The 15311-nt window shown below is 39.1% G+C and overlaps 2 protein-coding genes across 11 annotated transcripts in view; one reads left to right on the top strand and one right to left on the bottom strand.

Annotated features, from left to right (window-relative positions):
- Positions 1–15311, top strand: part of NBEA (neurobeachin) — an 881590-nt gene that overhangs the window by 617486 nt on the left and 248793 nt on the right. For all 10 annotated transcript variants that reach the window (XM_050937106.1, XM_050937099.1, XM_050937102.1 and 7 more), the window contains one exon: positions 5920–6056. In XM_050937106.1, coding sequence (XP_050793063.1) covers positions 5920–6056 — 137 coding nt within the window. The remainder of the gene's footprint in view (positions 1–5919; positions 6057–15311) is intronic.
- Positions 7953–10242, bottom strand: MAB21L1 (mab-21 like 1). Its single transcript, XM_050937299.1, has one exon. The coding sequence runs from the start codon at positions 9766–9768 to the stop codon at positions 8689–8691; it is 1080 nt and encodes a 359-aa protein (XP_050793256.1). The 5' UTR covers positions 9769–10242; the 3' UTR covers positions 7953–8688.

Below are 15311 nucleotides of genomic sequence, written 5' to 3'. Positions count from 1 at the left end.
CATCGTATGGCAGAATTTGTCCCATCATGTTTCAAAGAGATGCCAAGTATTTTTTATAATTGAAATAAGATTATTTACTTGCTGTTTACTTCATTCACTATTGAAATATTTAAACCTTTTTTTACAATTTTTTTTATCCTTCATGCAAATACATTTGTTTGTTGTTATGACACTCCTCATGAGAGCTGAGCTGCTAAAATTGTTCCATTGTTGTCTTTGGAAAGATCATAAAAGCAGTTCTTTTTGTTTTTTAAAGTACCTTAATAGTCCAAAAATAGAAGAAAAAAACTTGGGTCAAATTTGAATTCTATCTGTTCAGCTTGATAATATCCATTAAAAAGAAGCACCATATAACTTTCCTCACCCTTAATATAAAAAATGTCAGTTCGAAGGCAAGGACAAACACTAGACATAATGGGTTGTAGTGGGGAGGAGAGATTAAACTAATGTTTACTGGTGATTGAGCAATAAGAAGAAAGCACAGTAGTCAAATTTAAAATCTGGTTATTTTTACAATCAACAAGTTGGTCAATACTAGTGTGTGTTGAAATCTGTTAGTAACACTTTTTAATGGGTGCTGAATTTACTGTGTCCTATAAGATGGCTTTAGCTTTTTAAGAAGTATCATTGAGTGGAAGCTAACTACCACTTCTTCCTGACCTTATAATAAATGAGGTCTGATTTCCTGATGTGAGAAATTTCAGGATATTGACTGAAGAATTGTTCTGATAATGCTTTTTGGGGTCAGATTTATAAAAGTCATAGGAACAAAGATGGCTAAATATTTGAATTCTGCACATCAGTAATATAAATGTCCTTTTATTTGTACAGTTTAGTTAGCTAGCTATATCTATATCTTTTTCATTAGTTTTGGTTCCCTTGACTCCAAATCTTTTTCCCTTCTTTTTTATTTGGTGCCTAAAGCTACTTCTGCTTCTATCTATATTCTGTGATTATATAGTTGGGTTTAGATTCTTTTTTACTTTTTAAATTTAAAAAAAGTTTCAGTGCACATTTTAAACCAGTTATTTTAAAGTGTGAACCCATTTCAGATATCTAGTTTTAGAACTATTTTAAATTGTGACATTGTCAATTTGCTCTACTTGCTCTTTAGAATTAAAGCATGAATTATTATTATTATTTGTATTTAGAAATTTTAGTTAATTTGTGAGAGGTTTAGATCATGTGCACATTTAGATTTAAAGAAATTTAAATGATGAAAAGCACAGTAGATTTACAGTTCAGATAAATGACCATTTCTGCCATCTTTCAACTGAACACAACATTTTAAAAAACAGGTTGGATTTTTATTTTAAAATAGCAAAATCTGTTTCATATGTATAAAATATGTCTCTGTTGTTGATACCAGAACTTTTTTTTAATTGTATACTATATATGTAATACCAGGTCATCAAATTAAAATGGCATACAAAAAGGTGTGCTTTTTGAAGTTATTCAAAATCAGATTTTCCATTTAAACTACCCACATACAAATTAAATTTCCTTTATCTACTATTTTCAACTCTCAAATGTCCTGCTGAGGTTAATAGTAAAAAACTGTGCCAGCTATGAAAATATTTTTTTATAATCCAACAGGTGCACTGAAAACATATTTCCACTTAGGAATTATTGGGCACTCTCGTTTTAGCAAATACACCTGCAATGTAAACACCAACTTCTCTTTAGCTCTTACCATTGAAAACAACCACCTCAAAGCACTTCTGAGAGAGCTGAAATTTTTAAGATAATATTTCAGAATGTTACTCTTGTTGGGCTTTCATAAAAGGCCAGATTCTAGAGAAGTAATTGTATCGATGTCTATTTTTTTAAATTGTAAGCTATCCGTCAGCTCGTAAAACTTTTCATTTGCACTGACCTTCTTTGCTAGCCTTATAATACAAGAAACCAACTCCCTGTATATCAAAATGTTAACGAAGGGAAAAAACAGATACTGATTTCTGCGTTTGCAGTGGAACCGCCCAATCCCACAAGTATTTACTTTTGAAAAACAAATATTACTTTTAAAAAGTGTATATTCGCTACATCGTTTGTTTTAGAAATGTAAATCACACGTGCCTACCACAGGGGACACACAAGGCTGAAAGTCCTACACATGAGCGATTAAAAAACCTGCGGATCTAAAGTGAATCCTTGATTGTTGCCCCCCGGTCTACTTCAAAATGGTTGGAAATGTTCAACTAAATTATACTTGAAAAGAGATTCTCTTTTTAAGCATCCAAATTCCTGACAAGCGTTTCCACTGTTATTTTTTTCTGCTTTTCTAGCCATAACAGGGCGTGGTGGCCTGTCAACCCATAAACAATCCCCAAATTGTATAGTGAACTAGTGCAGGAAAACAGTTCCCGTCTTTCCAGAGCTCAGGTGGGAACATCGTGTTTTTAGTTGCAGTTTAATATGCATTAGGAGCAGATTTAGCAATATTCACTTTTGTAACTGCTTCCTAATGCCCCACATATCATACGGGTATATCCTGGGAGGGTTCATTACTCTGTGCGTTTTTATTACTATGTCTGTGCTTGAAATGAATATTTGCTTACAAACCAAAAGCACAGTTCTCCAATCCCAAAGGTTATTGGGTTCGATTGGTAGCTGTAACTCGTTATCTCTCCAAAACCGAATGAGACCATCAAACTCTTTCTGGCGTCAGGTGTGTCGCGCTATTGTTTCACTAGATGGTCGGCTGTGTTTTGGAAAAGAACCCAAAGCTTCCAGATAGCTGGGTACCATATGGAAAATCTGCAGTATTTTGATTATGCCTTATGTAAACATTTTAATATCGGATCCTTAAAACCCAGAGACTGTCCCAAAGGGGATTAAAACATAATCCTCTCTCTCTATAGCTGTAGTGGATTAATTTCGTATTCTCTCAGTGGCTGGTTTGCTCCCTGAAGGCTACAACAAAAAGACTCAGTGCTCCTTAAACGTGCTATGGAATTGGGAGTTGTAATTGGAGATTTCCAAAGGACTAGTGTAAAAATGACACACTAATAAGACTGAATATTTCATTGTGTCGTCTTTGGGGGGAGGGAGGAGAGACGGCTGCAGGGATTTTAAAATCTATGTTCCCTGTAACAAAATAAGAAATCCCTTACGCTTTATTCAGAGGAAGCGCTCATCTTCTCTTTGGAAGGAAAAATATTTCATAAAAATTATCCGTTTTCCTTAGAAAATACAATAACTGTTATTCGTAACAGTATTTGCATAGCTCACTTGTATTACGTTTCTACAACTGCAGAATGTCGTTTGAATACAACTGCACTATTTTTTGGTCAAAATCACTTTACCGTTTAAAGAGCTCTGAGTCTTTCTCTGGAAAAAAAAATCTGAAATTCACTGATCCCTGAGTTAAATCACAATCTTGGAAGTGAAACCCTCCTGCCTTATAGCACCAGTGTGTGTGTGTGTGAGAGCGAGAGAGAGAGCGTGTGTGTGTGTGTGTGTGTGTGTGTGTGTGTACGGGTACGTGTGTGACTCTGTGTGTGTGTACGTGTGTGTGTACGTGTGTGTGTACGTACACACACACAGTCACACACGTGCCCGTAGGAAGCTACTCACGATGTTCCCCTATTGTCCTTGTAGATTTCTGGTTATAGGCTTTGGCCTTTTGACCATTAAATACTAGTAACTTTGTTTTTATTTTATTCACATAACACAAGGGAAAGAGAGGTAATTGGATTAAACAGATGATCTTCCTTCTGGGATTCAGTAAGGCCCACTAACGTCTCCTTAAAATGACAGAATATCAAGTTGTTTCCAATATGCATCATCTTAACGCAGTTTTCTTTTAGCACAAAGGCCCGTAAACCCATTGCTGTGTGTACAGCATAAGGAGTAGGGAGGACAACACGGCTGCTTTGGTGGTACTGTTGGGTAAGGGTTAAAAGAGGGTTGGAATGGTCTGTTTTAAGAGGGCAAGTGGTTCTGCAGGGCAGGGAGCTGCTGTCCGTATAGATCCTCCTCCTATAAACACAAAGAAGAGGAGCCTAGGGAATAGAAACCCAAATCCACTTGTAATCGTACAACAGAATCGGGCATAATTACTTGAGCAACCTAGATTAAGATTGATGAGCCTTTAAAGCGCCGTTGCAGATCGATCACCCTGCCCTTTGCAGAGAGGCCAGGTTTCCTAGCGGCGCGGCGCGGCTGGGCTTGGCTCCCACAGCAGAATAACGGAGAGAAGATGGAGGCTAAAAGCGGACAGGAGCAGAGCAAACCCGCGGCATGTGATTCAGATCAGCTGACTGGAGTCAAGCGGCCACGCTGGTTTATTAGGAGATAGAAAACAATAAACTGAAGGGAAACTAGAGTTTGTATCAATATTATCTAGCCTGCCACACTGGGCTGCTGAAAGCTGTCAGTGAAACAGTGAGTTTTAGATTCCCTCTTGCGTACACAATAATCCGTGCCTTCTCCTTCATTTATTTTGCAAAGGAAATGACAATACATTGTGAATACAGTCTGAAATTGGGTGTTTACCCTGACAGAGATGCGTTGATACACGACTAAATTGGGCTAAGTGAGTAATGTGAAGTGTTGCCTACAGTAGCTGATTGTAAAGTGTGTGTGTATGTAAAATATTGTGTGAGGAGAAGATTGTACCGGTGCCTGTTAGCCTTGGTGCTGTTGTGCAGAGCAAGCCCAAAGCTTGTACTGTCCGTGCCAGTGTGCCGAAACACCACTCACCCCAGCGGGTCTACTCAGTGCCTGGGGGTTACAACTGAAAATACAGCAGGCTGGTGGTCACTTGCACGCTATCCCGATTTTTGTACAGAACATTTTAACTGCATAAATATGACCAGGATCATTTTTTTTACATTGAGATGAATAGCTTTTAAAGGAGATATCTATAAAATATCTTGGTTTCACTGAGTTTCCAAAATGTCGAGTAAGCCTTTATTACTTCTCCCTCATGTGTCTAGCTATAGATTTCCCCTGCAAGTTAGTTGTGGACTGTAAGAGAATGTTATATTTAATCTATTTTTGTTTTAAATAAGTGAGCTTCCTAAATCACATTAGCAGTTTAACGGCAGATTTACAGAATTCGGATTAAAGATCAGTTTCTCTTTGTATTAAAGCGGAAATGATTTCCTAAAATTAAAACCTCCCACAGTGCGCTGTAAAGGCTGACAGAATACAAATTACCCCACCCCATTCCTCAATACACACCCGGCTCTCAAATAATGATATTTCGTGTAAAATGTTCTGGTATAATTATTTTTAAAGTTCTTAGCGATGAGATGGAAATAAAAATCTTGCTGGAAAGGTATAAAACGTCGGGTACTGCTTTGTGAGACATCACTTTTGGCTATTTGTTTTTATTTTGTGATGTCTTTTGGTTTAAGCTGTAGACTCGGAGTTAACACTAATGAAAGGGAATGTTTTCGGCTTCTATAAAAAGTGCAGACGGCGGTATTTGCTTTTCCCAGGAAAGCGCAGATATCTAGAGATGAATCCCCAGACTTCGTGGAAACTATGAGCTTTTGGGACTCCCTTCCCCTGAACCGGCTGACCCTGTTTATTGAGAACTATATGTAACGTGTCACTGCTACTTGCAACCTCCTGTATCTAAACAGTGTTAGTGTTAATCAGGAATAAGAAGGTCATGAAAGGAGAAGGAACCCGCTTCTGTGGGCAGTAATTTTTCACTCTAGGCTTCCCCCCCCCCCCCCACCCCCCGAATTTTGGTCATTGATTCATCTCGGAGTCTCACCCTACCGCTCACAAACTCTTGTCAGACTATTCACGAGAGAGCAGAGTGCTGAGCACTGGCAAGAAAGACATAAAGCAACTTACAAATGGACTTTATTAGGCGGATTGTTGGGTGCCTGCATTCGGTAAGGAATGGGGGAGGGCCGGCTGGAGTTGCTATGGCCTGACGCCCCTGCCCTTGTCTTGCAGGCCCCGTGGTTCTCAGCACGCCGGCACAGCTCATCGCCCCTGTGGTGGTGGCCAAAGGTACCCTCTCCATCACCACCACGGAAATCTACTTCGAGGTGGATGAAGATGATCCGGCCTTCAAGAAGATTGACCCCAAAGTGAGTAGAGTGCGTTTCCTGGTGGGCTGGGTGTGTTCACAGTCTGCATTGTCTGAACGCGATGTGTATGTTAAACACTGCCCGGAGAACACAATCGGAACGCACATCCTAGGGTGCGGAAGGTCCGTTCCTGCCCCCAAACGCCTCTTACTCCTGTGGGCTTTTACTGTGTTTTATTAAAAAGCGAAATGTATTAATGATGGCAAATCCTCTGTTACTTACAGCGTGCGCATTTTTAACAATCTTTCTCTGAATGCCTTTGTATGAACATGGGCAGATTTAGCAGTTAAGCCAATTGCTCTGAAATCCCTTGAGGTAACTGCGGTCCCAGATTGCGGTCCCCTAAGACACAGTGATGGGCTTTTCTCTTGCAATGGATTTTATAGAATCCCTTTATTTCAAGAACGTTAGTTTCCAAATAGGAAAATGCTGCACGTCTTAATAAATGTTATCTGTTCAAATACTGAAATTAATAGTCTCTTTCTGAAAAAGAAAATGGCTATCGTGGGCCTGAACACAAGAGCTGATTCTTGGGAAATATCTAATTTTTTGCATTGTTTAATATTACGAAACACCTTGACATCTGCAAGAGAAGTAGACCCAATCAATTTAAGAACGATTTACATATATTTGACCTTTATTAGCGTTGAGAATAAAAATTTGAAACCGATTTTTTTTTTAAGTCGAGCATACATATGGTGGGGGATGTAGTGGGGAATTGTTAGAGAGCTATAGGTCACCTTTCTGACATGTCGTTTAAACTTATTATTATTGCTTTATTCACAAAACAATTTTACAAGTTTCTTAAGTGGGGGGAGGGGAAAACAGGAGATAGTTTTAAAAGTCACTCCAATATTGTTTCTTGCAAAAAGACCTTCACTGTAATTTATTTTCAGTGATAACTTTTTTTAAAAAATGCAGTTATCATTGTTGAAAACGTGTTTTAATAAAGTGGGTTTTCTATTGAGGAATAATTTCTGACACTGAGGAACGTGCTTGTAGGACTAAATAAAAAAAGATTCTTGCACAATAGCCATTGTAACGGTTTCACTAATACCTACCCACTATGAGTTCTTACAACTGGACATTATATCGGCAATTTGCCTAGATCAGCACTTGTTGACTATTAAAATACTAAGTAAGTGATATACGTTGCTATTTTTGGTGTATATTATTTTGTATTTTAATCTTAAAATACTTTAAGGACATATACATTCTGAATAATCATATGCTGGAGTATGAACAGACAATTTGTAATCACTTACAGTTTTATGGGTGTGCACATGCTATTCTCTCTGACTACCCTCTGAACACAGGGAGTTGATTTCTACAGATGCAACTTGCAATCTTGTTACATCCATAGTGGATTTGTAGGTCGGAAGTTATATTGTTCTTCATTTTATTGCTACTGGCTTGACCCCTTCACCTGTAAATTTTGCTTTCTTCTATATTACTACTTGCTCCAAAATATTGATTTTTGTCAGGAATCAGACTCATTGCTCATTCAGTAGCCTTTGCTTCAGTGCTATATTTTGTTTCCTCAGTACTGTTCAAAACCACCCAGAAACATTAACCTAGTAAGGTACAGTGAATCTTTCAAAAGTAAATTTATTTTCTGATGCCTGTAGAAAGTGTTGCTCTGTTAATTACCACACGAAATTGTGGTGCATATGATACACCAACATTTTCTTCTTCAAAACTATTCAGTAGGAAAAGGGCTGTTTCTGTATGATTTGCAGAACATTACATTGGCCTGATTTTCAAATAGAAAACTTGATGCAGTTTTGAAACGCTTAACAATATTTATTTTACTTCATTTATTAGCTTGTAATTAAATAAAATCAGCAACAGAAATTAAAATCTAAATCACAAAAAGTCATTATCCAGTGTATTTCAAGTGCATTTTTCAAATATATAATTCCAATATTCAAGCGTTATTATATAAGCAGAATCCAAATTTCTTCTGAATATATTTAAATAACATTTCAAGTATATTTATGGAATGTTAGAAATAGAACAAGCAATATATATGAAACGAAAAATGTAAACTTTTAAGTTCAGACACTTCAAAAGACAATTAACAAAAGTACCATGATAAAATCTACCTTTTTATATGGTATCTTCTTTAGCAGAAAATGTCCTGAAGTATCCGAAATGGCAATTTAACTTCTGTTCACCAAATCACAAAACACCAACATCCACAATTTCAAAGACAATGTGAGATCACAATATTTGATACAAATTAAAATGTACATTAGGGTTTTGTTCAGATGGCATATCCAAATAGCTTTTACTGACAGAGGGATTTACATAAGAATACCGGGTTTTGTTATAATCCATTGGTGCCGTTTCTAGGCAGAATGGTCACAATCATGTTAAATTACAGCCGAATTTGTTTCCGGGTGTTAAGATACATTTTTCAGGGGGAATTTCAAAACTGTGACGAAGATATGTCATAGTGTTTGCTGTTGTGAGTGTGTGTGTCTGTGTGTGAAGAGCCTAAGCAATATTCCTTTTAAATAGAATATTATTAGCTTTCTCAAGTGGAAATATTTGACTTTTTGAACAGGAAGTTTAAACTTTATCTGAAAATCAGAAGACTAATCGGTTAGGCCCATATTTTAATTGTCCTCTAAAGTTTTTCCAAACTTTTCGGGTTGGTGAGTATTTCCCTAGCTAGTCGCCAAGTTTGTTTGGCTGCATTTTCCAGGGCTGAATGAGGTTTTCCCTGAAACAGGTCTAAGTTGGGCAAGAAGTAATGTGGGCACCTCCTGCACTGAAGGCAGGAAATGAGTTGCAGTAAAATCCCGTTGAGCCGGTCGCCCAGGCAAGACTCGTCCCAGTCCGATTCACGGGGATGCTTTTCACACTCGTATGAAACCAGAGTTTTCATGTGATAATTATTCAGGGGTTGTCCCGGCAGTTCCAGATGACGATCCCGTAAGGTTTTGAGGATAGAGAGGCATTTCTTTCTGCAGCCGCCCATCTGCAGTCTGTTCTCCGCTTCTGCGAACTGCAAGACCCAGGCATCGCTCTCGGCTGAACTCTGCTTGCCTGCTAGAGAGTGACACTCCTTGGATAAAAGGTTGAATCCTTCAGCTTTGACCTCTGCTACCCTGTTGGGTCCCGGCCAGGGGATGTGGGGAAGTGGCCAGTGGGCAGCACTCCTCGGCCAGATCCCTGTGCATTTAAAAGCAGGAGTGATCTGCACGACATATCTATCTCTGATTCTCAGTTTCACTTCACTCGTGTCAGCCACCATCTTTACCACATCTCTGTAACTGCATTTATCCACGGCTTGGGCCACCAGAGTCTGAAATCTGGACCGGATTTTGCGAGCAGAAAGGTAACCAGATGCCGTGATGAACTCCACCCAAAGGGACATGCTCCTCTTGCGCCCATCGCTTAACTTTAACACGGCACAGCCTGGCAAAGAGCCGTCGTCCACAAAGTTGAAAACTCCCATTTGGTTCAGATAAAGGACCACTTCAAACTCTGTGGGAGAAATGACCTCCAAGCCCTCATAGCGGTTGTCCATCTCGTTCAAAGAGCTGATGAAACGGGGCTCCTGCACCTCCACTTCCTTTAGTACGTCCGAAACCACTTTGCAGACTTCTCGGATAGTTTTGGCGATGGCGGCTTTCCTGGCTTGGCATTTCTCGTTGTAGTATTTATTCAGATGATACACCAGCTTAGCCTGGGCCGCGATCATATTGGGGCAGAGATCCGGATTGTATACCGGAGTCTCGCAATAAGCTGTGGGATCCAATGCGGCTGCTAAGGCTGGAGCCAACTTCAGAGGGGAAACAGGCTGCAGCGCTCTGAAACGTAACAAATGTCTTTCAAAATACGCTGTGGCAACTGCTGCTCAGATGCTCTCTTCCTGCCTTTTTAGATCAGCCGCCTCGAAGGGGGGGAGCGATATTTTCCTTTCCTTTCTTTTTTTTTTTTTTAAAGGATCATTGAGTGAGAGCAAAGCATTGAGATCGGCACTTCCCCGGCAGCAATAAAAACAAAAGTTGAACTGAGACACAGCAAGGCTTCCAGTAGTCAAAATAATAAACCCTCTTCGTATGTATTTGTTTTCCTGTAGAAATCACTGTGTGTGTGCAGGGTTGTTAATCAGATGGTGGGAAAAGTGCAGGGTGTCGGTGTGTGTGTGTGTGTGTGTGTATGTGTCGGGAGAAGCTGGCTGTTGGTTAGTATAAGAGCCCAGATGCTCTCGTGTGGAAATTATAAAGGCAGGGCCAGGCAGGCGGGCGGCCAATCGCCACTGGTCTCGTCACTGCAGCCTCCTTCAGCTCAAACCCGGCTAATTAATCCGTCTCTTGGCTATATATGCATGTATATATGTACACACCAACTAAAGGTAGGCGGCTGCTGGCAGAAAACCACCCAAGCCACCTATACATTTGGAAATCAAGACGAATCTCTGGCCTTTTGGTGTAACTTGAAGTGTATTGATGTTTTGAAAGGACTTGGCAAAACTGTGGTGTTCTGCACTAAATCCCTGTTTGTCTCCTTAAGGCTGAAATGTGAATGCAGGTGTATTAATGGACATCCATCAACTAGTGAGCTATATACGGGGGTTTACTCTGTAAAGAATAAATAGGTAAATTCATTAACTCGGTCTTGGTGTCAAATCATGGTGTCCTTCTCTTCTGATAGTTGTCTGTAATTGCAGGTCAGAAGATTTCCTCTCACGAATTGGCCAGTGTACAAGGCCATAGATTCTCGGCAATGTAGTGTTTGCAAGAATAAAATATTACACAGCACCCGCTAATTAATTGTTTTAAAGTATGTTCTGACGGGGTATAATCGATTTTAAGGTTATGCAGATATTGCATTCTCTCTGCCTGTTTTTTTTATGTATATTGTAACCTATGAAGGAAATCTTGCTAAACGCATTTAAAAGTTTATTTTCATATTCAGTCTCGGAAGTAGCAGATACTTAGTGTAAATCTTATTTGCTAACGCTTAGCTTCATTTTTATATTGGATATGTCTCCAATATATTGCACGCCATATATGTTCAGATGCCTTTCTGGACATTGTTGCAAAATAAATACCTATTAATCCCCTTATGTGGACAGTCCATTTTAATGTGAACTCTATTTGCAAGCTGTGTTTCAATAAATGAGCACACGGGAGGCATATTAGCGAGTGTAGACATGCTGGTAGACAAGTAATCTGACAGTTTGGGTTTTCGTGTGTGTGATATATAATTAAATAAATTTCTTCTTTAGTATCTTAAGTTTCAGTAATCGGTCCTCCTGTTTGCAAAGATTGGAACGACAAACATATTTCGCAGCATCTTCCGTGCTTTGCTTTAAGAAGAAACACGGTTTATATTTATAGCACACGCTCTTTCCTCTAGTCTCTTTAAGAAATTGTAATGTATGACTCAGATTCTTAATTTTTAAATTTACTGGCCCTTGAAATTATTTTCTAAGAAACATCTATCGTCGCAGAGAGGTGTCTTATGTGACATTAACGTTTTCCTGTCACTAACCTATTAATACGGCAAAGTTTGTATCAAAGGTGTAGAAGAGTTTATTTTGTGCTTTGCTTGCTCGATGTAGCGTTAGTGCAGACGCTCCTGTATTTCGAGGACTGTTAATCCAGATGAAGAATTTGATGGGTGTCTGTAACTTTCTACGCGCGAATAAAATGAAACCGGGGTCGTCTTTAGACTCCTAACCCAGTAACTGCAGACATCAGCTCACCCTTAAGTGGCTCTCCTCTTCTCAGTTGCATCCTAATGTGCCCGCAGCACGTTCTTGCTGTTTTTATATGCAACAGCTACTTTCCATATTCTTCAGCTTTCTTCACTTCATCCAAAGTGTCATTTCCAGGGGACGAAAACCGGGCTGGTGAGCAAGCAGGCTCTGACCCTGTGCTGAGCGGGCTGGGTATTATTTCCAGTTTTAGCCATATAACTCGGAAGCAAAATGTTTTGCCCCGGTGCTCTCTCAACAACTGCGCTTGGAAAATAAGAAATCCCCACGAGGCCACTCTCCCGGGTCCGAGAGTGTCACGCTGCTGCGGCTCTTTGGCCTGGGAGGGGGGGTGGGGGCGCGCGGCTTTCTGCAAGTGGAGGAGGCGGGAGCGGAGCTGCTGCAGACCAGGGAATGGGCAGTTCAGCTGCCCCCCGTTCACCCCTTACATCACTAACCAATGTATCGCTCTTCGTCTCCACACACGCGGTCGCCCCTCTGCCCTCCCCACACCCTGATACATGCCCTGGCCTAATTCAGGGGGCAGACGATGCTTTCTGATCACCGCTGTGCGGTCTCCTGCTGCGATTATGTTTAGTTCCCCCCTGTTCGCATCCCGGTGGTTGTGTTTGCGCTAGATGTAGAGTTTCAGCTTTAATGGGCCGATGTAACGCATAGCTGTGTGCGTGGGAGAGAGAACACCCCGCTAGTACGAAGAAGCCTGAGGTCTTTATGCGCAGTAAGGGTAATGCAAGCGCTGCATGTGCCGCAATCCCCACCCCCACGTGTATTGGCTGTACAATCCACACGTGGCCAGGTGGACCCGGCTGCACGGATGGAAGACCCCCATCCTACCCACCTTGCTCAGGTCAACCCCCATCGGTTCCCAGGAGAGATTCTTGTGAGCAGAGGCTGCCTCGGGAACAGGCACAGGCATGCTTGGGGGTGGGGGAGATTCCCAGACGCTCCATTCTGCCTAATTGCTTCCAAAGGTCCGATCCAGCTCCGTTGAGGACAGTGGCCAATCTGACTTGAATCGGAGGGGGAGCGGGTCCGAAGTGAAACCGTAGGCAGGCTTTCTTTGGTGCATTTGAGTGCTCTTTAACTGTGTCTGGTACTTGCGGAGAAGAAAGCCCGGTGCGAAGCTGCAGGGACATTTGTAGGCCAAGTCGACCTATTCCGACAAAGTGAAATCAGCTCCCGGCGATTTCCTTAGTAAGAAAAATGAACTTGCTGAATTGTTTCTTACTCCATCTCGTTCTCCCATTGGGCATCTAGATCTGACACTAACCAGCACGAAAGAACACAGGCAGATATGTTATTACTGTTACTAGTAGCTGCCTCAAAATATTAGTCCTGGCTGGTGTAGGACACAGTGACTTCTTTTAGACATGGGAAATGTAAAAATAATTGACTTCGTTTTTGTTTGACTCTGTTTCCACACAATTAAAAAATAAATCCTTCTGGTGGAGTTTAGACATCATCATTGTTTAAAACTGAAAGTTAAACACTTCAGGCAAAGGCATGTGTTTTCCTCCATCCTTGTCATGGTAACTGCCCCTTTCTGGGGAGATGACACATACTCCAAAGTCCTTCCATTTAATTTAGTTCATCTGCCAACTAATTCAGTTAAATTTAAGTTATATTTTAGAGAGAGAGATTTTAACTATTTCTAAAAACAAAATAATTTCTTGAACTTTCAGCTAGTGTGCTAATTTGCTAGTTATTTAGTAGAATCCGTTAAAAATTAAAGTTGTATCTTTCCTGAATCAAAAGTTTTAAAATAAAATGTAAAGGTTTACCTAAAAGCAAGCGCGCAATTTACATAATTATGTTTAGTAGTCACATTTTGGTGATTATTGCAAATATGCAAAAACATAAAATTTATTGTTACATAGGGTGCATTTATTATTAAAGCCTGCCATTAATTTCATTGCACCAGTTTAAAGTTTTATCCATGAATGAAGGAACCCTTTAATTGTTGGCATGGTAAAATCTGTTCATTTTAGGAATGTTTTCTGAGCATTTATCTAAGTTTGTTCACTTTGCAATCCTATATTTAAAATGCCTTGGTTTTAGTAAATTATAAAACTATAGAGTGGGTTTTTCTGTCACTCAGTTTTATTTTTAGAGATTATTTATACTGGAAGAATGAGATTAAAATCATCTCATTAAAATGATGATTGATCATTTGTGATGTTGGGAGTTGGAGGCCTATGAAATAAAGAGAGGTAAGTTTTCCCAAATTACTGTTTTCTAGGTATTTTTTTCTAATTACTTGGGTCTACCCACTACTACCACAGTTGCTGGAAACGCATTTTACATTTAGACATTTCAAAATGTATTGCTTAGGCAGTCCTCTTATTAGCCAAAAAGCCCAATTGTGTTGAAAAATGTGTGAATACAGGGATTCTGTGTTTCAGTAAACCTAATTTGAAAATTTCAGTTGCCAGATCATAAATTTCAGCAATACTGTTCTTTCATGTGAGAAAAAAAGTATGTTAGCTAGAATGTACAAGCACATATGTTAAGTGCTTATATTGATATTTCTTTGTATTTCTTCTTATATAGTAGTTGTGATTCTACACACAACTATTCATGAATGTAAAATTTTATTTTTAAATATCTGTTTATTGCGTTAGAGAAAGAAAAAGAATATGAAGTTGAATTTATTAAATTATTTATCCCTGCTGCTGGCGCAGGTTTGAAGGCTGATTGAACATATCTGATTTCTTGGCTCTTAATTTTTTTGTAATGCACCCTGGCTATTTTATCTGTATCATCCTGCCAGCCACAATACATTTATGTTTTTATGCAACTAAAGTGGACACACGTTTTTAGAGGGTTTGCTTTTTGCCACTTTATATAAAATCAGATAGGAAGAATCTTTTCTTATAATATAACTTGAAGGCACTTTATTTATTTATTTATTTACTGTTGACTTCTTTTTCAAACACAGGAATGAATAAAACAAGAGAGTAAATTTAAAAAGGAAAAAGTTCGTATAGTTTCCCGAAAAGTTTAATGTTAATGACATTAATACTCATTATTATATAGCAAATAGGTTTTATATATGAATGTATGTATACAAATATTTTCCCTTTGATTATATTAAATGGTATGCAGTTTTGTGCAGAGCCGTATAATAATTATCTTTTGAAATGAAAAATAATCAATTAGAATCGAATGTTTACAGTACAAGCTATTCATTACAATTGTGGCTGCTAAAGAATCTTAATAGCACAATTTGATGTATTATTCCCCTCACTAAAAATACATTTTCAAAATTAATATAAATGATCTTGTCAGTATTGGACTTTGTCATCCTGGAAATTACAGGAAAAAATGGTAAAATTTAAAATTCAGTGTTTTGTATGTTCTGATGTAAAAACAGGTATTTATTTGTTTTCTCTATCATCTTATATTTCAAGAGCAAACACATTTTGCACAACTGCAAGTTGCACTTTTCGCTGGAAACTGCAGAAACTTTCATATAAGAGAGATGCATTGTATTATTCATTTGGTTCACTTCTGCATCC

This window comes from Gopherus flavomarginatus, chromosome 1 (assembly GCF_025201925.1).
Source record: "Gopherus flavomarginatus isolate rGopFla2 chromosome 1, rGopFla2.mat.asm, whole genome shotgun sequence".
In the NCBI taxonomy this organism is placed as follows: Eukaryota; Metazoa; Chordata; order Testudines; family Testudinidae; genus Gopherus; species Gopherus flavomarginatus.
Note: the sequence above shows the minus strand (reverse complement) of the source record. Positions and strands in the feature narration are given on the sequence as shown.